Source organism: Terrapene carolina, unplaced genomic scaffold (assembly GCF_002925995.2).
Source record: "Terrapene carolina triunguis isolate 2854851 unplaced genomic scaffold, T_m_triunguis-2.0 Scaffold198, whole genome shotgun sequence".
Classification (NCBI taxonomy): Eukaryota; Metazoa; Chordata; order Testudines; family Emydidae; genus Terrapene; species Terrapene triunguis.
Window position 1 is genome coordinate 1,367,917 of NW_020664549.1, and position 23,295 is coordinate 1,391,211.

Sequence of the window (23,295 nt, forward strand, 5' to 3'; positions counted from 1 at the left end):
ACGTTCTCCTGCCACACAGGGGGTAGAGACACACCCCTGGGCCTGGTTCAGTGATCCCCAAGAAAGTGACAGACTCATGGCCGATAAAAGGGAGACAATTGAGTACTCTGCTCTGCCCTCGCTCCTGTTCCATCCGGGTCACCCGGGGAGAGGTACTGACCAGCAGAGGTGGGCAGAACAAGTGGGCTGCTGCAGACCTTGGTTTGAAAAGTGAAGGGGAGGAGGCCAGGCACAAGCAGGGCTGAGGACTCATTAAAGTGAGAGAACGGGGAAGCCGCCTTGTTATATGACAGAGCCTGGGTTTGGTGCGCGCCGATAACGAGCCAAGGGCCAGAGAGCCCAGGGCTGATGTCCCCTGAGAAAGGCCCAGCCAGCTGCTGCTGTCAGCACCCAGCACTTCGTTAGTCTCGCACCGTTTCATCCCGGTAGCTTCCATGCCTGTAATTAAAGGCTCGTTTCTAATTATAGCCCCGTCAGCTTGCCAGGGTGGGGGGAGCAGACAGGCACCGTGGCTGCTTGCTAAGGGGGGTGCAGTGCCGGCAGCTTGACGTAATCAGTTAGCCGCGGCGGGCACTGCAGAGGGGCAGGGAGCTGGGACAAGGAGGAAAGAAAGCCATCTCTAGGACGGGCTGCTGGGTGTCTTCTACACTCAGCTTAGAGAGAAGATGGCTGGATGGAGGAGCCAGGTGACTACATTAGGGTCTCAGCCTTGATTTTTTGTTTTGTTTTAAAATATGTTTCTAGCTGTTGTGGTTGCAGAGAGAGGCGTAAATGTGACCGGAGTGAAATGCGGGAGCGGGGTGTGGCTGAGTTTGCAGAGAGCTTGAGACAATTGCTGTGGGGGGAGAACTGCCCTGCATGTGAACAAGGCCCGAGCCTGCCAGAGAGCCAATCGCTACTATTTCTGGCGGGGAGAAGGGGGCCCCATGCTTTAATGAAGCGCAGGCCTTAAGCAGAATACCTACTTGCTCCCCCACTTTTTGCTCTGGTCTTTAATGTGTTATTTTTACATATCATTACAATGCTTTGTCCTTTTACAGCACTTTCTACCCACGGCACTCCCCATAGAGGAATGAATGTTGGGGAGGTATTACCCCTGTTTCACAGATGGGGAAACTGAGGCATAGAGTGACCAGGGACTCGCCCAAGGTTGCACACACTATTTGTGCTGCTTTTCTGGGCCCATTTGAGACAGTTAAAGGTCAAGTGGAAAGAAATCCTGACCCTGCACCAACTGTCTGTGCCTGGAGGGGATTCTGGCCAAGCCTGGACCGGTTTCCCCGGCTGGCAGAATGAACCTGCCGGCCTCTCACCTTCATTCTTCCTGTTGTTGAGCTGGTTGAACTGCTCCGTGAACTCGGCCAGCGACTCCTCGATGGTCTCCGTCCGGGGAACGGAGAGGGAAAACCGCCGCTTGAAGTTTTTCATCTTGTTCATTTTATCCTGTGCTGCGGCAGGACGGCAGGGCCCTGGAAGGGGAAAGCAAGGAGAGCAGGCTGAAGGGCTTGGATTGCATGCAGGACCACCCGCTTGGGGCTGGAGCCAGACGCACAGGGCCTGATTTGCAGAGGTGTCGGGCACCTGCAGCACTGACTGACTGGACTTAAGAGTGCTTGGTGAAAATCAGGCCCGAGACACAGTCTGTCCTCCTGATGAGTTTACCAATAAGAGGCCCAATCCAGGGCCCACTGAAATCACTAGGAGCCTTTCTACTGAACTCAGCAGGCCTTGGGTCAGACCCAAACCACTGATCCTATCAATGGATCCTCGCGGATGAACCCATGTGCCCATGCACAGCCTGACTGACTTCAGTGGGACTTGGCCTGGCTGCAGGGGTCTGTCCGGACAGCTCAGATTGCAGGATCGGGGCCTAAGCGTGAATCCTCAATGCTAAGCCAAAGGAATGATTGTCTCTCCCTCCCTTCTCTCCGCTGCCTCACAGCAGTGAAGAGCAGGTGCCTAAAATACTGACCCCCTCTTGTGCTCAGCATCGTCAGCTCTGCTGAGATGCGCTGCAAAGCCGCTAGTGACTGAGCAGGGTAATTAGGATGGATTACGGCACCTGTCTAATAATGTGAGACGAAGCAGCAGAATTCCATAGGGAATAACCACCGCAGGCCAGTGAAACGCTCCTGTTAAAGCTTCAGCGATGGCTCAAGTTCTACCTTTCAGCTTCAGCAGCTGCAGAACAGAATCAGGCCATGTCTGAAGGGTCTGGGAGTAGCTGGGGGACATGACCCGAACCCAGTGGATCTGTTTTCCAGGTTTATTCCCGTGGAGCTGTACATGGCGCACATTGGACAAAGCAGGCAATAGGTACCAGAGGATATCCCATTCTCCTCCCCTCACTCCCTGGTGTGGCAGCAGCGTGCCTACCTCAGTCACACCCTTGCCCCCTTAGTAGACTCATAGACTTTAAGGTCAGAAGGGACCATTATGGTCATCTAGTCTGACCTCCCGCATGATGCAGGCCACATAAGCTGATCCACCCACTTTCCCTTAACTCAGCTGTTGAAGTAAGTGAAGGAGTCAGCTAAGGTATCGCTTGCACTATGAACACCCCTTCACTAGGGAACAGCCTGACACCTAGCAATGCTCTCCACTGTAGCCTATCATCAAACAGTTGTCAGACGGTAACAACTCTCGATTGACGCCAACCTAGACTGGATTCGAACCTGTGACCTAGCGATGAAAGGCTCCAAACTCTTTCCCGCGTCTAACAAGTGCATTCAGGACCTCGCAAACCCTCCTACCATGACGTGCTCCTAAGCAGGGACTGTCAGGTGTGTGATCCCTTTGAGAGAAGCACAAGCTCTGGAATAGGACCATGTTCATTTTCATTCACAGCCTGAGGTGAATTTGAACCCAAAGCTCAAGAGAAGAAGCCTGTCCTCACTGACATCAATGGGAGTTTTACCATTAGCGTCAATGGGGCCACAATTTTGCCCCATGTATTCTGGGGCTGCGCAGGAGCCTGCCCAGCTCCCAGTGTGTACAATTAAAGCAGCCTTGGGGTTGCTCTGTTATATGCTCAGCTTCCCTGTGGGCCGTGGGAAGCAAAGAATAGCCCTAGATGCAGGGCACTCCAGCCATGCTCCCTGTGTGTTCTCTGTGCTGGGAGGAGGCCAGCATAGAGCCCTCAGGCCAGTGCTAAACTAGCTGGGGAGGCCCCAGTACACGGGATATTCTCAGGGCATTCCTTCCACCTGCTTCAAGGCCCCTTTACGTTGTGAGAGCAGCATATGGGGCCTTACTGTAAGTCAGGGAACCAGGTCCCTTGTGTTTTCTTTAGTGAACTGTGGTCTAACAGGCCCCCGGTGCTTGCCTTTTCGTCGTTCATTGTCACATGTGCCCAGGGGCTGTGTTCTAGACACCTAAATACAGGAATATCGAAATCAATACATAGTCTCACTCTGGTCTGCAACATGCTTGGACTCCCAGTCCTAGCTGGAAAGGGCGAGGGCTATGGAGTGGGGGAGAAAAGGAAGGAAGGAAAGAAAGAAAGACTGAACGAATAAAGAGAAAGAAGATTTAATTCCCACAGAGAAGAAAAGGAAAATCCTCTACGCTTCCAGGCCGGCGTCTCTCCAGTTTCTATGCTCTGCCTTTGCCAAAGAGACTTTCTGGGGCACCAGCGAACTCCCAAGGGGAGAGAGGATTGAGGTTCTGACTGGGAGGGGACCCCTGAGATGTAAGAGAAGAAGTGAGGCCCTGAGCGTTCACCGTTCATTTACAGTCTCTTGTCTGATTCCAATCCTTACGGACACTGAAATCCTCTTAGCCACAGATCTGATTAAAGAATAAAACCCTTAAATGAAGAAAACCCCCAAGGGACAAAGAGCGAAGTTCATTGTCTCTCTGGCTGGCTAAACGAACACATGCAGGGCATGGCTGCAGCATTCTTAATTCCCAATGCTTACAAGCCACTGCACTGCGCGCTGCAGCTTCCGTCCCTAGCTCAGCAACGGAGACAGGGCCTGGCTTAGGAGCTGCTCACATTCTGCGCTTGGTGTTTAAAAACCGACGAGATGCCTTCTGGTTCCAGTAATTGTCTGGGGTGACAGTTTTAGGAAAAGGGTAACGCTCCTGAAACTGACGGGATAACAGCAGTGCCCTAAACCAAACCTCGTAAAGGGAGAGAGTCCCTGCACAGCTCTGCCAATGCCCCTTAATTCTGATCTGCAGCCCCACCCCTGCCATTTCTGTCCTGGACTCCCCACACAGCTCTGCCAAAGCCCCTCAATCCTGGACAGCCCCCAGCTATTCCAGCCCCGGGTTCCCCACCCATAGAGATCAGCCGATGCCCTTCAATCCTGACCCATAGCGCCCCCCACTATTCCAGTCCTGGGTTCCCCCCATACAGAAATCAGCTGATGCCTCTCAGTGGCAACCTGCAGCCCCCCATTCATCCAGTACTGCCACCCCCACCCCGCTCTGCCAGTCCTCATGTGCAGCCCCCCTACTCTTCCAGCCCTGAGCAGGTACTTTGCTTTACGATGGTCCAGCTGCAGCATGGTCCATGAAAGCGATGGAGCGATGAGGTGTGCAGGCAGGAGGGGGAAGGCTGCTGCCCAGTCAATGAACCCTTTCACTATAATGACCGGACAGAATCCCACTGACCCGGAACAGCCTGCCTCCTGCCTCCAGCCAGAGCTGGTTGCGCCCACTCCACCCACCCTCCAACTGCGAGAGAAGCTAGTTTTCCTTTTCTTTTTTTGCACAGCAGCGGAGTAAATGTAGCAGCCGTTGCTTAACAAGAAGGGGGGAAATAATCAATGGCTCAGCAGCACCCGGCAGCTACCCCCTGCTGGCCACAAGGCACTGGCAGGCAAAGCCATTGATTGGGCTCCCTCCCTGTTGCCCAGTGGCTAGTTCATGCTGACCCTCACGGGCATGTCCCCTTGCAGGGGGTGGGACTGTAGCGGCTCTGGGACTGACTGCCTCAGCCCTGTGTCTTTCTTGCCAGCTGCCAGTCCATGGGGGGCGGGGGAGGGAAGATGCAGGGAAAGCCATGTCAAGGTCCTGCTACCTTAGAATCGCTCTCTCTATATCACACCCCCACTGCCCTAGTGGGCTGGGGGACAAGGAGCTGAAGTCAGATCCTCCATGTGCTATGTCTCTGACTGCCTTGGGCCTTGTCTCCTGGCCCTGATGCTGACTGGAAGGATGGCGGCTGTGCTGAGGGCAGTGGGGGGCTGAAAGGGGAAGGATGGAATATCTTGGGCTCAGATGAGCTGCCCCTCCACCAGGCCCTTGTACCTGGCAGGGGACTGCCATTCAGGAGCACTGCATTCCTTTAAAGTCACTCATCCTGCAGCACAGAAGGAATCTTAAAGGGCATATCAGCCGCTGGCTCCCAGTTCACTGAATGCTACTTCAGGGGGTTCTGCCCCAGACCTCAATCCCGTTCAGACCTTCAAAGCGGGAAGGGGTCTGCTGTATTGCTGTCTGCTGGTAGCTCATTCCCTCCCCTGGCCGCCCCTGTGATACCAGCACAAACAAATGGTGATCACATTCCAGACTGATGGGCTCAGACACCACATCCGGGGAGTTAATGCATCGTGTCGCTGTGGCAACCAGCACACTTGGGTTGAAACGCTTGCATCTGAAACCTTAACAGATCATCTGTCAGTAAGATAAACATTCTGCACGGTCATCAGCCGCTGTCGCACCAGCGCGCACGCATCCCAGACCCAGCCTCCTAACACTGAGGCAATCTCTCACGTTCAGCGCCTGGGAACCCCGGGAATTAACCTGAGCTAAGGCTGCACTCAACCAAGTTTCCTGCAACCCCACTTCTCCCCACATTCCCCAGCCTGGCAAACCTCTCCATCTACAGACAAAGGGTCGATCGCGGCATGAGCACATCTGGAATCACAGCAGACAACTGGGTGGCTTGGGGGGTTGGTTACAGGGAAGGCAGGGGGCGTTCTCTTAACCCCACTATTTAATAAGCCCCAGCAGAGTGGTGAACAATATTTACTATCCTCCATCCCACAAGCTAAGCAAGGTCTAACCTAAGCACATTAGACAGTGCCATTCGTGTCATGTGCATCCATGGAGCTAAATGGATCCGATGTCTCTCACTCCAGCTGTGTGCGCTCACTCATGCTGTTAAAGCAGCACTGGGGGAAGCGACCAAGCATTTGTGCCATGTGCCTACGCTGCGCTGCATTGACTGGGGCTCTAGTTGACAGACAGCGGATGGGAGAACTCTTGGGAAAATCCAGACCTGCATCCGTGCTCGAATAGGGGGTGTTCTCGCCAAAGTAATGTTCAGCCACACCCCAGCAGGAGGAGCTGTCTTTCAATTGAGGCAACAAGCAGGGTTCCTGACCATGTGATGGCATGGGACTCTTTGAAAGACTATGGGTATGTTGACACTTTGAGCTGCAGGTGTAACTTCTGGCTCGTGTAAACATACTCGCGCTAGCTCTGACCAACCTAGTGTACTAAAAACAGAAGTTTGAGCAGAATGAGCAGCGTGGGGGCTAGCTGCCCCATGTACCTGTCCAAGATGCTAGGTACATACTTGGGTGGCTAACTCCTCCCACAGCAGCGCAGCTACTCTTCATTACCTGGATCAGAGCTAATGAGGGTATGTCTACATGAGCTGGACATTACACCTTCCATCTCCAGTGTAGACCCTAAGAGGTTCTAACCCCAATTCCAATATGGGCAATTACATTCTTACTTCCACCCTTGCACCCACTTTGAACTAACTGCAGTTTTCTTCTTCACTTCCTGTCCTAAACTACTATGTAGCATGCTGTGAAACAGCGGCTGAATTTTGCTGCTGGGTGCTGCAGAGGTGACTGCATCTCAGTAGCTAGGGCCAAATACACAGCATGTAAAGTGCTTTGGCATCCACAGTGCTGCGTGAACAGCAGATATCATTACTGTAGTATTATTATGCGTAATGATGTGTTCAGGAAGATTACATACTAGCAGCACCAGACACTGCAATTACTTTGCTTCAAATTCTCCAGAAAGATGTCACTTGAAACTGATAGTCCTTGCTTCATTTCGCAGAGCAGGTAAAAGCATAGTGCAAGACTCCTCCAAACTAGCCCACGAAGTCTATGGTATGTCTACACTACGGTATGTCTAAGATATGTCTACACTGCCTCCCAGCCTGCACAGACTTGTGCTAATGGAGCTAAGATCTAGCTGTGTGGATATTCTGATTCAAGCTGGGGATCAGGCTCTCAAGCATAGGGGGTTGGGTGGGCTTCTGAGCCTGAGCCAGAATGTCCACACTGCTATCGTTAGCATGCTAGCACCAGTCTGTCTACCCAGGCTGGGAGACTTGCTCCCAGCTGCAACGTAGACATATCCCAAGACACCTCAGCCCAACCCTGGAGAGATTGGTCAAGAGCTTCAAAAGTGACGTAGGGTATGTGTACACTGCAGTCAGAGGTGTGACATCAGCACGTGTGACTGTAGACACACCCCAGTCTAGCTAGCTCGGATACCAACAGCAGTGAAGCTGGGGCAATACAGGAAGTGGCATGGGCCCTGGGCATGTACTCGAATGGATAGCCCACGCTGCTGCAGCTTCACTGCTATTGTTACTGGAGCTAGCTAGATGAAAACTAGCTGGGGTGCGTCTACACATGCCGCAGTCGCACCTCTGATTTCAGTGTAGACAGACCCTTAGTGATTTTGGGCACCCAATGTGAGACATTTTAAGAGGGTCTGATATCAAGGGTGGACGCTCAGCAATTTCTGACCCTCTTTCAACCTCTCGTTGGCAGCGCTGCTCAAAATTGTTGTTGATGAATGTGTGTTATGCTAGGGCCCAGAGGTCCCTTGCCCTGCGTGCTCTATACACACGTAGGGTGCGCTGACACTGCAATCACAGGGTGCGATTACAGCTCGAGCAGACATACCCGAGAGCTAGCTTTACTCTAGTGCGCTTGGGTACTGGAGCCAAGAAGCTGCAGCAGGCTAAACAGTGCGAGTGATTACTCAGCTTCCAGATGGGCTTGTACACCCTGCGCAGAGTGCACGCTGCCACTGTGTCAAGCTAGCTCGGATATATCCACTCACGCTTCAATGGACACCCCATGACTGCAGTGTAGACATACCCATAGCGAGAGGCAGCCCATGCACAGAAGAGCTTACAGTCTATAGACCAGGGAGACAAAAGGTGGGAGAAGGTGAGGATTATTATCCCCATTTCACAGCTGGGGCACTATGGCACAGATAGATGAAGTGACTTGCTCAAGGTCACACAGGCAGTCTGTGGCAGGACATGGAACTGACTGCTGATCTCCTGAATCCCAGTCTAGTGCCTTAACCACAAGACAGAAAGTCTCCCTTGCTCAGGCAGGATGTAAGAGAGCAGATCCCAGGCTCTGAGTGGAATCTCCGTTCTGGGACTTCAGCCGCATATTTGTCAAGCTTATTTGTTTTTCCCAGTGGCAGCAGGAGGAAAGCTCTCCACGCTCGTTCTGCTTCGCTGCCAGCAATGAGCCACTCTGGAATCTGGTCCCGGGCAGTGGTGATGCTGCCGTCAGTAGGGAACGAGGCTGGGGGAGGTGCAGAGGTGGCGTGGCTCGGGGAATTACGTCAAGTGCCACACAGACGCGAGGCCCAGGAACTTGTTTGATCTGGTGAAGCACGGAAGGAATGTATATCTGCGGCAATGCTCAAGACTAGCACCGCAGCGACAGCTGGCAAAAACAAGTAGGGCCCTTTGCCATGCAGACAGGCCTGTGAGGAGGACAGAAGCCAATGCACAAGCAGGGGGCAGTCAGGGAGCCCCTATAAAGCAGTGGCTTTAGGGACTGATTATTTAGCCCAGCCTAGCAAATTTATTATTACGGTGAAGGCACAGCAGATGAGCTTGTGATGCAGAGAACAGAAGATTTTTGAGACCCAAGCCATGGGGGTGTTTGTTAGGAGGTGAAATGGGTCCATGACAGAATGCAGAATGTTGCAGAGCCACTGTTAGGCTGGTTGGTCAGGCAATGGGCCCAACCTTCCACATCTAATGGTGCAGGAACTCAGCAGGTGACGTCTGTGGTACCTGACCCCTTCCACGGAAAAGGGTGCCTGGCCCTGGATAAGGTCCTGTTTCTCCTGGAGGCTGAAGAACCACAGGGACTGTTGTATCAGCTGCCACCAGGCCTGCTGTGACAAAGGGACAGCAGACGTACGACACTGGATCAGACCATGAGCCCATCTAGTTCAGCATCAGATATTCAGACGAATGTGCCAGACACTGAGTCCCACAAGCTCAGATGAAGGTGCAAGAAACCCTGCAGTTAATCTGCCGACAAGGGAAAATTTCTTCCTGACCGTAATCAGATAGAGGTTGGCTTGTACTCTGAAGCATGATAGTTGATATCCCTTCTGAGCCCTTTTCTTTTTCCTTCACTATTATGATTCTGTATTGTGCCATCGCCAGAAGGGGGCACTATGCAGGAGCCTGGATTCCAGAGGTGGAGAACCAAGGAAGAGTCAGGAATAAAAAGATATTAAATCTGAAATGGTGAAAATGAGAATGGAAAAAAGGTCTGCCCCTTCCCCCACTCACTCCCAAAATTAATGCAAGTAATCAATGACTTAACAGAATCCAACATCTCAGTGCTGAGAATCTCTCTTCCTCTCATTGCCACCTACCAGAGCATTAGCTGCTATAAGCTACTAAATATAAACCTGCTCAGAGAGGAAGTGGGTTGGGGGTAAAAATAGCTGCAAAGAAATCACAAGGATATTGTTAGTTACCTCTCCTGCTATGTGCCTGAATTATTCGGTGTTCATTATCTTTATGACTTTGTGCACTGTGTAACACTGGCTGCTTCCTCCAACGAAATCAAGATCTGACATGTGATGAAGAGGTTCACATTAAAATGTCCACAGGCTGTAATTTATGGGACGGTTATTGTTCTCCCCCTCCTCCCCCCATTTCCCCGAAACAAGAATTCATCCTACTTCGTACTGTATGGTCACGAGCTGCATTAAAACGGAGATGCCTCCACCCTGTTGTGATCAGTCCTGCCTGGCAGGTGCAAAATATCTCTGATGCGGTCAGGTTTCAGCCCTGTTTCTAAGGCTCTGCACTGGGTTTTCAGCTGTACCAGGGCAACCCCCAGCGTAGATATGATTTACACAGGGTGCAGAGTGACTAACATCAGTGCAGCATACCCCAGTTTCAAGCCAGGGTAAATTGCACCACTGCAAACAACACCGCACTGGTGGGAATCACGTCTACACTAGGGAGTTGATCCAGGACTGCTGCATCAATGGCTGAGTCAAAGCCCAACTCTAGAGAGTTTCAGCTTCAGACATTTCACTTCAACGAAGCAGCTTCAGCCCAAACTTTCAAAAGTTTCCACTCACCTTTGGGTGCTTGATTTGAGGCACCCAGGGCCAAATTGTCAAAGGCAGCCTCTGATTTTGGGTGCCTCTATTTTTAGGTCTGATTTTGCAGCAGTCCTGAACACTTGCAGATGGAAGGAGTCAGTGGGTGTGGCAGGTGCTTCTCAGCACTCTGAACATCTGGCACTAGGGGACGCGTTTTCGAAAGAGCTCTGCACCCAACCTGGCCAGAAGTGGGTGCTGGATACTTCTGAAAATCTGGTCCCCGGTGTCTCAAGTTTGGTATCCAAAAACCAAAGCGCTCTAGATTAGTGGCCATTCTGGGAAACGTTGGCGTTAGTCTCCACCTCCCTAGCCAGGGTATCTTCAATATAGAGCTTAATCTCTTCTTGCATCAGACCCTCCCCTCACTGCTCTGATCAAGAAGGTGGAGAGGAGACACTCCCTCAAACCTTTGGGAGCAGCAGGTTCAAGAGGTGAGTAGCGAGAAGGAACTATTACTATGGGAAAAACAGAACAAGACAGACTAGCCTCAGGGCACCGTGGCTGCGGGTGTTCCTCACACAGCAGAAGTGACAAAAGCTTTTTGGAATCAGCTGATGAAGAAGTCACTGGGGTTGCATTCTCACTGGCTCCTGGAAACCTGCAGATGACTGGCAATGTCACTGAAGGCGATAGCATCTACAGTCTCTTGGACTGGGGAGGCGGGTATTTTTGTTTGGGTTTCTTCTGAGCTGTGGCATACGCTTGAGTAACTACAAGGAGCAGACCCCACTAATGAACCAGAGACAGCCCAGTCTCCCAAGAATGGATTTCAAAATAATGACTGTTAGTGGCCTTCTCTTGTATTAAATGAGTTTTGGCTGCTGCTACGAAAGGAAATAGACGTGTTTATCGGCTCTATCAGAGCATGTTAAACCTTTCAATGCCGCCTTTACAGAAGCAAAACAATAATACCATGTGCATTCATACAACTCTTTTACAGGGGCTGGCAGTGTGGGCTAGAGGGTGGAGCACTGCACTGGGACTTGGAAGACCTGGGCTCTATTTCCAGCTCTGCCATTGACTGGCTTGGTGACCTTGGGCAAGTGACAGCACTTCCCTGTGCCTCAGTTTCCCCAACTGTGAAAAATGGAGATGATAATGACTCCTCTCCTTTGTAAAGTATTCTGAGGTCTACTGATAAAAAGTGCTATACAAGAGCTAGGTATTATAGTATTACCAATATTATGGTTTTGAGCTCAAAGGATCCCAAAGCACAAAGTGAATTATGACAACCACCACTGAAAGGCAGCCACCCCGGGATGGAAAGAGTCAGCTGATTAGCATCACACAGCACTTTAGGACAGGAAGTGAAGAATCCCACTGAAATGGCAATGGGAAACTTAGGCCCCAGCAGACAAAATGAAATCGCTCTCATTGGAATTTGGCTAAGAAATCGGGATTAAACCGAGTGATGTGAATGATCTGCATTTATTGTAACAGCCAAATAGTAAATACTTGGATAAAACTGTTGACAGAACCCAAAGCTAAATCCAGGCAAGAATGCTAATTACATGGACTGATGACAAGATACTTAACTGCTTACTAAAGCTATAGTAGCTGCACTAGCAATACCTCTGCTCAATATTTCACAGGAAACTATTTCAACAGACAGTTGGGCTGTAATTAGCCAGATGAATCTCTCTTGTATTCATCCCAGAAGAACTCTCTGACGTACTGCTGTGGAATTCAAGAGACAGATATTCCAGAGAACTGCCAATAAGTAACTTGCCATCACTATGCGCAACAGCCCCCTTTCCATTCCAGCACGCCTTGTGATTCAGTATTTATTTTTTATTCTCACAGTTATTAGGTAGCATTGACTCGTTATTGTTGGTGTTGGAGGCTTTTCAGAGCGGAGGCTCTTATTTGCTTGGCAAACATACCCACTGTACAGGACCGCATGCGCTTACAGGGCTAAGTAAATAATGAATCAAGGCACTGGTTGATTAGGTGCCTATCCCTATGGAGACATGGGCCTCATACTGAACAGAAGCTAATCTATGTAACACACGGGATAAGTGTGTGGTGTCCCCTTCTAATGACTGGACAATACACAGGATAACAGCCTACTACAGCTATTAGCTGTTGCAGTTACTCTTTAAACTCGAGTAGGAGAGACCTGTGCCTTAGAGCTGGAGGTCTAGGGTTCTATCCTTGCCGAGAAGCAGCAGCAGAGGCTGCCGCATAACCATTATGGGACAGATTCCATCCCTTACCCCAACCCCTAGCCGTCACTCTGGCATTGTAACATGAAGGGTTAAGGGAGAATTCCTTCTAAGCAGGCACAGCTCTGAATTCCCCCAGCACAGCCCTACACTGGCCCCCTTACAGGAGGTCTGCCAGAATGGGGATGGGGGGAGGAGTTGGCACATACCACTGCAGAGACTCAGATGTTCTTGGGAGGCTGAGATCAATTAGAACACCCCTGTGGCTGCTCTAATTTATGCTGGTGGTCATTTTGACCCCCTGGGGTGGCTGAGAATCCTGAGGGAGCAGAGACTGCAAAGCCCTTTGGCTCCACGAGGGGCAGCACAGAATTTCAACCCATGACCACAAACTACACCGCTTCCTGCCTTTCACCCCCCACCCCATACCGACAATAAATCTTCTGCCAAATTAACAAGCCCCTTCTTCCCCCAGCCAACGGTACATCTCCTGCTGGCTAAAAAGCCAGGTTGAACAGATGCATCTTACACAGTATCCTAGAGAACGCCAGCATTCCAATAACATGCTCAGAAACTACAGCAACAAGCATGATCGAATGCCTGGAGAGATTAGTTTAGATTGATAGAGGCTGGCAGTTTTTGAGGGCTCACATTGCAGAGCTCGGATCCCTCCACTGGCCATGCCATTCCTCATGCCCTCAGGAATCCAACCCTAGGGACAGACAGCAAGCACATTCCTTGAACACAACTGCCAGGATCGGGTATAGAGGAACAGACGAGGTTTGGAGACTGCCTAGGCCCTAGAACATTGACTGCATTATAGCTGGTCATGAACATCAGTGCAAAGTGAGTGTGAAAACATAGTAGAGTTTTACACCCATTGGCACTAGTGTAAATGACTGCACAAGATGCAGGGCAGCAGGAAATTGGGAAGAGCACCCAGAAGTGAGTGGGAACCCAGAGCATGGCTATGCATTCAGTGAAAGAGGCTGAGCCGAGACCAGAACTTTTTCAAAGCGGAGGTTGCTCAAATCGAGGGTCACTTTGAAGGCTACCACTAGCATGTTGTGTTGCACTAGCAGATGGGGTGAGGTGGAGGAAGTGCGTGTGGCTAGAGGAATGGGAGCGGAAGGGAGATTAGATCTAGTTAGCAGGTGGGACTGAAATAACCAGAACATCCTGCGATGAAGAATAAGCGTGCATGGGGATTTCACAGTGTACTCATCCAAACACATGGGAATCTCAGGTCTGAGCCCTAGCCACAAGGTGGCACATCCCCCCCTCCCCCCAGGGATAAGCAGTGGTCCTTTGAACCTGACTCTGCCAACATCAGTTCATGTCCCACCTTACGCAGGAAATGGAGGGGAAGGATGGTCCATAAGAACATAAGAATGGGCAAACTGGGACAGATCAAAGGTCCATCTAGCCCAGTATCCTGTCTTCCGACAGGGGCCAATGCCAGGTGCCCCAGAGGGAATGAACAGAACAGGTAATCATCAAGTGATCCATCCCCTGTCGGGCGAACAGAGGCTAGGGACACCATCACTGTCCATCTTGGCTAATAGCCATTGATGGACCTATCCTCCATGAACTTATTTAGTTCTTTTTGGAACCCTGTTATAGTCTTGGCCTTCACAATATCCTCTGGCAACAAGTTCCACAGGTTGACTGTGCGTTGTGTGAAAAAATACTTCCTTTTGTTTGTTTTAACCCTGTTGCCTATTAATTTCATTTGGTGACCCCTAGTTCTGGTGTTATGAGAAGGCGTAAATAACACTTCCTTATTTACTTTCTCTATACTCGTCATGATTTTATAGACCTCTATCATATCCCCCCCTTAGTCGTCTCTTTTCCAAGCTGAAAAGTCCCAGTCTTATTAATCTTTCCTCATACAGAAGCCGTTCCATACCCCTAATCATTTTTGTTGCCCTTTTCTGAACCTTTTCCAATTCCAATATATCTTTTTTGAGATGGGGCAACCACATCTGCACGCAGTATTCCAGATGTGGGAGTTCCATGGATTTACATAGAGGCAATATGATATTTTCTGTCTTCTTATTTATCCCTTTCTTAATGATTCCCAACATTCTGTTCATTTTTTTGACTGCCGCTGCACACTGAGTGGATGTTTTCAGAGAACTATGCACAATGACTCCAAGATCTCTTTCTTGAGTGGTAACAGTTAACAGTGGTTAGGGCACTGGCTTAGGATGTGGAGACCCAGGTGCAATTCCCAGCTCCTGCCATGCAATTCTTGTGTGACCTTGGCCAAGTCACTTGGCCTCTCTGTGTCTCAGGTCCCCATCTATAAAAACTAGGGCTAAGAGCCCTGCCCGACCTCATGGGGGCGTGGTCCAGATAAACACACTAATAGATTGTGAAGCGCTTTGAGACCTGACGAAACGCTCTAGGTCAGAAATAGGCATTATTTCAGCCAGCTCATGCCATGTAAGCCACCGGTCCTGGGCCTTTATTACTAAGCCCGCCTGCTGGTGATGAGGCATGCACACTGCACAGCTATTTCCACAACAGATTCGGTAGCACCCTATCGACAGAGATATAAGGGTCTCCTCCTCTTGGCTAAAATCTCTCCCCCTCTCTGGTTCCTAATGACCCTGTTTACCCACGGGAAACTTATTCAATCCAGCCCCGGTGGAGACCTGGGAACCCCCCTCGCCTCCCCATGCAGCTGTCTGTGCCGATTGCTCTCCAGGAAGCGTGAATGATGAGGGGAGAGAACAAGGCCACAGCCCGGCTTGGCATGCCGTTCTCCTGCTGCTGAGCTTTGCCTTTCAGGGGCCCTGACATTTCACTCCTAGGCAGGAAACAAAGACCCCTGCCAGGAGATCATGCTCCTGCAAGGAGGGGAGGGCAGTCAACTCCTATTAATCTACAGGAGCCCCGCAGCAAAGAGCAGGAGCCCTGATCCCAGGGCAGGCTGTTTGCATCAAGCACTTGCTTGAAAGAAGAACTTAGCTCCTTGAGGGACTGACTCAATTTCCTGGGCTGCAGCTTTTCCCTCACATTGGCTTCAGCAACAGCACGTTTGCAATTATCAGTCACCCGTTTCTGGCACAGGGAACTCCCTGAGCTTCCAAGTCCCCAGGCCCTGGTCAGAGAGGAAGTGGTGGGTTCAATTCCCACCTCTCACTTACTCTCACCGTGCCTCAGTTTCCCCATCTGTAAACCAGGGAGGATAAAGCTTCCCTTCTCCCACCTTTCGTCCGTCTTTCTTTGATTGTCAGCTTGGTGGGGCAGGGACTCTCAGTCGCTCTGCACATGTACAGCACCTTGCGCACTGTGGTTTTGATCCTACTCCTTTGCTCAACCCCCACCTCCCCTGACAACACTCCTCATTCACGGGACCCGTGAAGACAACGAGGTAACCCGGTGGGGTCCCGGTGAAGCAGAAATGGTGATGCACCCGAACCAAAGCGATGACTAGAAGCGAGGGGAAATATATCCAAACCTGGTGTCTAAAGCACACAGAGAGAGACCCTGCCAGGCCTCACAAGGCAAAATTTACACAAAGCTTCCTCCAGGTCCAGCCTCCGGCTGCATAACCTGCACTCAGCACACTGCTGCACACGGGCAGGAGAGCTGTTTTGCTGGATAAGCAGTTCCATCCCGGTTCCCCTAAGTCCTGACAATGAGCCCAGTAACAGGATCACACAAAGGGGGCTTGTATTTCCTTTGTATCTCTGCCTCTCTATGGCCAGCAGCCCCAGGCGGTGTAGTCAGCATTTCACATTAGGACCCTCTGTCACAGCCTTGCAACGCTTGATGGCTCTGAGTGAAGGCACTAAAATGACAGTCATTATTTCGGCAACCAAAAGCCGATAGGAGCTTATTCTTTGGCTGGGGTTAACCTGAGAGACTGCATCTCGTGTTTGGCCAGCTGGACAATAGGCCATTAATAGCCTGTTTGCCCAGTACAGACGGTCCTGTCACACACCAGTGGCTGTAGCCTGGTTCAATACCCATATTGTCTGCTAGTCTACCAGGGCTCTTGACGAGTGGTCGCGAAGGTGGTTGTGTCAGCGTGTCCCTGGTACGCTCCTTATTTTCAGGGGATTATTGGGCCAGATACTCAGCTGATGGAAGTCGGCATAGTCCCCTTCAAACCAACACAGCCCCGTCATTTGTCACCAGCTGAGGATCTGGCCCAGAATAGGGTTATAATAATATGAGAATCTCAGTGACGGTGAATGTATCGAACTCACCCAAGATCCAAACAAGTGCATTTGGCTTTGTATTCATTTATTTCTTGGAACTGTTTAAATTACAAGTTTAATTTGCTGCCACTCAGTAGATGGGTCTTGAGCTCTTAGCGATCATAGTGGTGGCAGTAGAGTTGAGCAGATGTAGCACTCGATTGTGACTCAGGAGACCTGAGGTGAAATCTTGGCCCCGTGGAAGTCAAGAGGAGTTTTGCTATTGACTTCTGTGGGGGCAGGAGTCAACCACTGAGTGACCTGGCTCTGTCACTGACCTGCTGAGTGACCTTTGGCAAGTCTCTTCCCAGCTCTGTGACTCAGTTTCCCCTCCCACCCTTTGTCTATTTCGATTGCAAGCTCTTTAGGGCAAGGATTGTCTCTTACTACCTGTATGGATCGCACCTGACACAATGAGATCCTCATCAAAGCTGGGTCCTTGAAGTGCTACTATAATACAAATAACACCGGTGATAATGGGACACAGAGAAGGACAGAATCAGGGACCCATGCACACAGAAAACCGAAGTTCAGCCTTACACCGATCCAAGACCCATATTGACTTATAACGACAACAACCTTACATTTCCATAGTGCCTTGCAATCTGAAAACCCCTAAAACATATTCCAAACTCTGTTATCCTGGGCAAGTCATTTCCTCTCCCCATGTCTCGGTTTCCCCAAATGCAAAAAGTGGTTGATGATACTCACCCATCCTTTGCAAAGCTCTTTGAGAGCTGATGTCCTGACCCAAATACAACTCATTCAGGAACACTTCAGTTCCCTGACTCTTCAACTAGACTCGGCAATGCCTCGCTCCCAGCCTTAACCAGCTGCGTGCTGTTAAACAGCTGTCACAACCTACCTCCACGGGGTATTTATACACTGCCCTGTAAACGTTTGTGGACTTGATGTTCCCACGCATGCACCTGAGCATCCACACCGCATGGTAAACCTGGGCTTACAACTGCCGGACCCAGTCTCACAGCCGGGCTGCACATCCACCTCGCACTAGGCAGACGTTCTGACTCAGGTCTGCTGCTTCAGCTGCGTCCACTCTGCAAAACGACAGGGAATGGACCCAAGTCACAGCATGATGTGGGTTCTGACCCACCCCCCTAGCAGAGTCTTAGGGCCTTGAGCTCAAACCTGAGACAGCCCTGTGCAGTGTAGACATGCCCATGGTGGCTGCACATCACTGGTGGGTGAAGTGATTCCTGCATATATGCTGTGACACTGCATCCCATATTCTTCACAGTGATATTATGATGATATGATTATGACATAATTATGATGTATTTTATGCAAGGTAAATCACGTGAAGTGTCATTGGAAAAGTTATGATTTGCTAAATATGATTATCTAATTTGTATGCATGTATCATTTTTGTATCGGAAGTTATGAATATTGATATGTAGTTGTATTTCAAATGTAGTTACACCTGGGGAACGCCCACTAGACAAGATATTTTCAGTCTAGATCAGTGGTTGTCGAACTGTGGGTTGTGACCCCAAAGTGGGTCATGACCCCATTTTAATGGGGTTGCCAGGGCCGGCTTAGACTTGCTGTAGCCCGAGGCTGAAGCCCAAGCCCCACTACCCGGGGTGGCAGGGCTTGGATGGGCTCAGGCTTCAGGGCCCCCTCCTGGGGTCGTGTAGTAATTTTTGTTGTCAGAAGGGGGTCACAGTGCAATGAAGTTTGAGAACCTCTGGTCTAGATGCGGGGGGGGGGGGGGGCTATTCAGGGAAATGGGCCATTAGAGAAAAACAATAGACCTTAGGAGAAGCTTATCACCCACCTGGGGAGCCTTCCAGAGAACGCTCCAGACAGCCTGTGAGTGATGGCTGCGCGGACTCTACAAGGACATGTGATGAGATCACATGTCTCAAGACTCCATCTTGGGATGTCAGTATTTTTCCACAGACTGGTCTGGGATCCAAGCTTTCGGAACAAAGGGTTCCCGCTATATGCAAAAGCTATATAAGGCAGGGAGTGACACCATCAGCTGTTCTTCGCTCCCCACACAAGAAGACTCCTAGAAACACCCGAGGAACAAAGACTGAACTGGACCCAGACTAACGGGATTTTTAGCCTGTGAACGAAACACCTGGGGATTCCAAGCTGTAAGCAAGCGTAGCTTGCCCCGTAAGAATCTGCAACCTGTTTGTATCATCTCTTAGGGTGAGAATCTGTTATTCATATCCAATCTATTTAATATAGTAAGCTTAGTTTGCGTTTTTTGTTTATTTGCTAGGTAATCTGCTATGATCTGTTTGCTATCACTTACAATCTATCTTTTATAGTTAATAAACTTGTTTTTGCTTTATCTAAACCAGTGAATTGTAGTGAAGTATGTGGGAATCATAACTCGGGGCAAAAGGCTGTTGCAGATTTCTCTCCACATTGAGGGAGGGGGCGAATTTTATAAGCTTATGCTGTACAGCGCAAGACGGTATAATTTTGGGTTTCTACTCTAGAGGGGGTGCATGTCTGAGGAGCTGGGAGTAGCCGTCCCATGAAGGGGCTGGTCAGAGAGCCTGCATGTAACTGCAGCTCGGTGTGCCCCTACCCGTATGTATGCTGGTGAAAGTGCAGACTGGAGGGCTGCCCAGGCTGGTGGGTCAGGGGGCTCAGTGGTACCCCAGTTCCAGGTGGCACCCTGGGGGGGAACCCGTCACATATGCATAGCTTAGAAATAGTTTAGGGACCATTCTGGATGAAAGATACGTCAGAAAGGCAAACCAAATATTATTATTATTGTCTCCTGTAGGAGGAGAACATTTCTGGCAATCAACCTTCCCACACGATTAAAAAAGAGGATGCTAACTCCAGAACACCAAAGGAAAGGTTATTTGATTATCTATCCCAGGCAGTCTTAATCGGGGGTGGGGTCATGAACACTTGCCCCTCCCCTATTGCTAAATGGGAGAGAGATCCTACTAGAGGAATGGAGGATTGACCAGGGGTCCTGGAAGGAAAAAGGTTGAAAACCACCGTTCTCTTCATAGAGCATCCCCCTGGATGTAGCTGGGCAGCCAGGGATTATCGCCCACACGCAACGCGTGTAGCATAGCCTGCCTCCCTCCTTTTAATTGCTATTTTCCTTAATTTTTAATTAGAGCTTTCATTCTCTCTCTTTCTAGCCCACACGTAGCACCCAGTGTCCCCAGTTTATAAACGACTCAGAGATTTCAGCTCAGACAGCAAAGTAAAGTCAGGCTTTCCTTGCCCTGCCTTTGTCAGCAGTGGGGCTGCTGAGTTTGTGGGAAGGGGATGAAATCCTCTCTCTTCAGAAGCAGAAACTCTGCCTTTAACACAAAACCTTGTAGTTTTGTTTCCTTTAATTTTTTCCACTTAAGAGTTTAGCGTGGCCTAGTGACCTGAGCACAGGACTAGGAGTTGTGATACCTAGGTACTACTCCTGGCTCTAGCAGAGGGAATGGGAGTCAGGATCCTTGGGTTCTGGGCCCAGCTCTAGAAGGGAGTTTGTTTGTTTGCCTAGCGGATGCTGATGGTGGGGAAGGAACAGAAGCTGGGGCACAGGGTTCTATTTTTAGATGTAGGGTTTAGTGGTTAGTCCAGGAGATAGATGGTGAGGATTACTGTGTCTATTTCCAGCTCTGTCACTGACTCACGATGTGAGTTTAAGCAAGTCACCCATGGCCTGATTTTCAGAGATGCTGATGCTCAACTCCCACTGAAGGCAAAGGGCCTGATTCTCATTTAAACTCAGCCCCTTTTACACCACTCTGGCAATGCAAAAGGGCTTTAGCAAGAGTATCAGGCCCAAAGGGACCCGCGGGTGCGCAGCACCACTGAAAATCAGGCCACTGGTGACTTGCTTAAACCCACATCGTGAGTCTCTGGCTTGGGACTCAGATACGTCACAGGACAGCTGTGATGCTTAGGGTCTGTGAGGGCTTATTTTCATTCAGTGGCCCCAAAGCCCCTATGTAAATGCCGCACATTCCTGGGGGTGGAGGGGGAGTACGATTTACGCACACAAATAGGAGTGACCCAGGCACAGCTTTGGTAGTTACTGTCCACAAACCTAATCCTCTCCGGGCTCTACCCAGCAGCGATCCCTGTACCTGATCCTGTCACCTGATTACATCCCAGAGCTGCAGCCTTTGTATTCTGCCTCCCGCATGCACGAGACCCTCGCCATAGATTTGCAAGCCGATTAAGGGACCTTTCACCTGGCCCTGGCTAGCAGGAAAGCAGTCGGTAGGCGGCTGCTGCTGTGGAAGGCTAGGAGAGCTGTCAGCAGAGTCTGAGCAGCTCTACCTCCAGCTAATCAACTGTGCGTGACCATTAAGACACCGTGCGGGGCTGAGATTGCATGTCAGCTGATATCAGCTTACTCTGAAACAACAACCACACTGGGGGATGAAATATTTGTAGTTTCTCATATTAAAACCATTACTAGTGGGATGCATGTAAGGAGACAGAGAGCGAGAGAGAGATCTTGTATCTTACAGATCAGAATTCAGACATGCTCTATTTTCACCTACCACTAAAATGCAGCCACCTCTGGTGTAGAGGAATGGAGTGGGCAGACAATTGGTACACAACAGCAGCAGCAAGAGAAGGAATTATGCCAGGCATACCAAGGAAAACCTCTACCTGTTACAAGAAGTGACATAGAATCAAAGATCTTGCCTGGAGCTCACTCCCCTGACCCCCACACGCTGGCAGGATCAATGGATGCAGACATGCAGGAGACCTCAGCAACAATCAATGTGGGCAGCATTGCACTAATGTTACTCTTCTTTAAAAGAGCTTGTTCTATTGCACAGTTTTATGGAGAAAGGATGGGCAGGGATGCAAAACCATTCTCTGAAGTGTCCCTAGCCTATGTTTGCCAGGAGCTGGGAATGAGCGACAGGCGATAGATCACTTCATGATTCCCTGATCTGTTCATTCCTTCCAAAGCACCTGGCATCGGCCACTGTCAGAAGACAGAATATGACCCAGTATGGCCGTTCTTATGAAGGCACAGGACTGGGTGTCAGGATGCTGCTGACACTGACTTGCTTGTGGCCTTGAGAAAGTCACTTTAGCCTCTCTCGCCACCTCAGTTTTCCCCTTCTGTAAAATGGTGACCGACAAGACACACATGCTGTACAGAGGGACTGTGGGAGCTGGTGTTTGTAAAGTACTTTGTGATCCTTGGGTGCCAGACTTCTGGGCATTAAGGACACAGAATCCTTTGTAAGGTGCCTTGAGCCCCAGGGATGTAAAGCTCTGTCGTCCCTGCAGGTCCTACTGCAGTTGCCTGTTTCTCATTCCCGTGAGATCAGGAAGCCTGATACTTCAGGCTCAATTTCCACACTCCTCACCTAATATGAACGGTATGGAAAAGAACATTTTTAGGACACAGTAAAGGGATTTCCCCCCCAATAAACACAGCTATAAATTTTATAAACCCAAACCAACACCCTCCCCTCCCACCAGCAGCACAAAGGGCGGGTACACTCTCTGCATCTTCCCTACTGGAGTGGAAATACTCGGAACCTTTCCAAACAGCATCACATTTTGATCCTAGCCCCCTATGAAAGTGGTTGAATCTCCACAAAACTCTCTCTAATACCTGGATTTCAAAGCTATTCATCCCTCCCGTGAGGCTGCCATGCCAGGTCAGCACTTATCAGATTACCTGAAACGCCATCATCTTACACACCACTCTCAGGAAATGGGGGCAGAGTAGGAGAGATTCAATCCAAACAGATATGCACAAGACTAAAATCCCCTCCAGACTTCAGCTCAGACCCAGGAGACAGGCTTCCGCAGGGCTGATCTGAGTCTAAAAACCAGCCCCAAGAACTCAGACAGATCTTTCTGCAGCAGCACAAGAAGAAATTAATGAAAGAAGACACAGTTCCTGACCTATTTTCCCCCCTTCAGGACAATTTACAGAAGTGGTACTGACTAGGTTTCTGTCTGAGGCCATGTGCTGGGACAGCAGTTCTGCTGTGTAGAATCAGGCATTAAAACCCTTTGCATCGGGGTTTCAAATCTGTTTTATTTAAAGCTCTGTGAGTCGCATGATGGCAAGCGAATAAGCAAATACCACAATTCTGCCTCCTTGCCAAGGATTGAGCTAATCTGGCATTTAACCTTAAACCAGTTGTGCACCCATCCTGGGTTGGCTCTTTGTGTGCGTATGCACATGTGTTTTGCTTAGCGGTGGAGGAAATGCAGTGGCTGGAAGATGTCTGAAAGCTGCATGGGAATCAATGTAACAATTCAACCCTTTTCCTCCAAGGATCTCACAGCACAAACAATCATTACGTTTGGCAGCCCCCCCAGTAATAAAAACAATAACTTCATAATCCTTATCTGTCGATCTCAAGACACATGATTATTTGTATTGCAATAATGCTTAGAGTCCCCAGTAAGGAAGCAGGGCCCCACACACAGAGGCACAGAGAAGGTAAGAACCACATTTTTAAAGGTATTTAGGTGCTTAAAGATGCAGATGGATGCCTAGCGGGATTTTCAGAAGCACCTATGTGCCGAACTTCCATTGATTTCAATAG

At 49.9% G+C, this 23,295-nt stretch overlaps 1 protein-coding gene across 1 annotated transcript in view; it reads right to left on the minus strand.

Moving 5' to 3' along the window:
• The window catches only part of LOC112118412 (cyclin-dependent kinase 18), a 66,166-nt gene that overhangs the window by 22,751 nt on the left and 20,120 nt on the right, over positions 1 to 23,295 (minus strand). Inside the window, exon 2 of the mRNA XM_026655142.1 lies at positions 1,314 to 1,469. Within this exon, the coding sequence (XP_026510927.1) occupies positions 1,314 to 1,437 (124 nt within the window). The 5' untranslated portion in view covers positions 1,438 to 1,469. The remainder of the gene's footprint in view (positions 1 to 1,313; positions 1,470 to 23,295) is intronic.